The following is an 851-nucleotide window of genomic DNA, read 5'->3' as shown; positions in this document are numbered from 1 at the left end:
ATGTATGAATGACAATATGTATGAAGAATTCAATAGCTTCAGTTGTACTGTGCCAGAAGAATTGGGTCATAAACTCGTTAAGGGGGATGAGGTAAAGGTGTTAGTTGTAAGGGGGTTGGACAGTTGTTGGTATTTCGGAAAGAGGAGGAGGAGGAGGAGGAGGAGGAGGAGGAGGAGGAGGAGGAGGGAGGAGGAGGAGGAGGAGGAGGAGGAGGAGGAGGAGGAGGAGGAGGAGGAGGTGGTGGTGGTGGTGGTGGTGGTGGTGGATTCTACATTTATGGATTCAACATCAATGAGCTGCTATGCAAACAATGAAGGAATTTCATTTATAAACAAATATGATCTCTCTCTTGTTTCAGACAGTTATCGCACTACTCGCAATACTTGAGCGTTCGGGAAAATTCGGTTATTTTTTACACTAGAATAATAAGTCTTTTACATTTGAGTTTGTTATTACTTCCGTTAACGCTATTACGTTAAACACTTTCCCTAATCGTAATTCCTTAAAAACAACCTCAATATCATTCATTATTTCCTAATAATTCTTGTCAGAGTTTTGAGCTTATTTCCAATTTTAGTCTCTTTTTTTAATAAATTAAGGCTTTGTCCAGCCAATGAAAAACTGACAGTTCTGCGAGACCATCTTAACGAAAAGTAATATGTCAGTGATTACCGGAGTACCGAAAAAATGTATATAAAGAGAATATGAAGACTCATATTAACTTCGAGTTCTTTAATCCAGATCATTTCTTATATGCCACACAACATTAACTCCCAAACCATAAAACTTTCACAGCATCAGTCATTTCATGAACTTATACAGAAGGCTCATCAAAGGTACTCAGACCAAA

General features: G+C 38.5%; 1 protein-coding gene across 1 annotated transcript in view; it reads left to right on the top strand.

Annotated features, from left to right (window-relative positions):
• Positions 1 to 315, top strand: part of LOC136849393 (cyclic nucleotide-gated channel beta-1-like) — a 45,801-nt gene extending 45,486 nt beyond the window's left edge. The window contains exon 4 of the mRNA XM_067122745.1: positions 124 to 315. Within this exon, the coding sequence (XP_066978846.1) occupies positions 124 to 315 (192 nt within the window). The remainder of the gene's footprint in view (positions 1 to 123) is intronic.
• The last annotated feature ends 536 nt before the right edge of the window (positions 316 to 851 follow it).

The sequence above is a fragment of the Macrobrachium rosenbergii genome, chromosome 21 (assembly GCF_040412425.1).
Source record: "Macrobrachium rosenbergii isolate ZJJX-2024 chromosome 21, ASM4041242v1, whole genome shotgun sequence".
NCBI lineage: Eukaryota > Metazoa > Arthropoda > Malacostraca > Decapoda > Palaemonidae > Macrobrachium > Macrobrachium rosenbergii.
The sequence above is the reverse complement of the archived record's forward strand: the minus strand, read 5'-3'. Positions and strand labels throughout refer to the sequence as shown.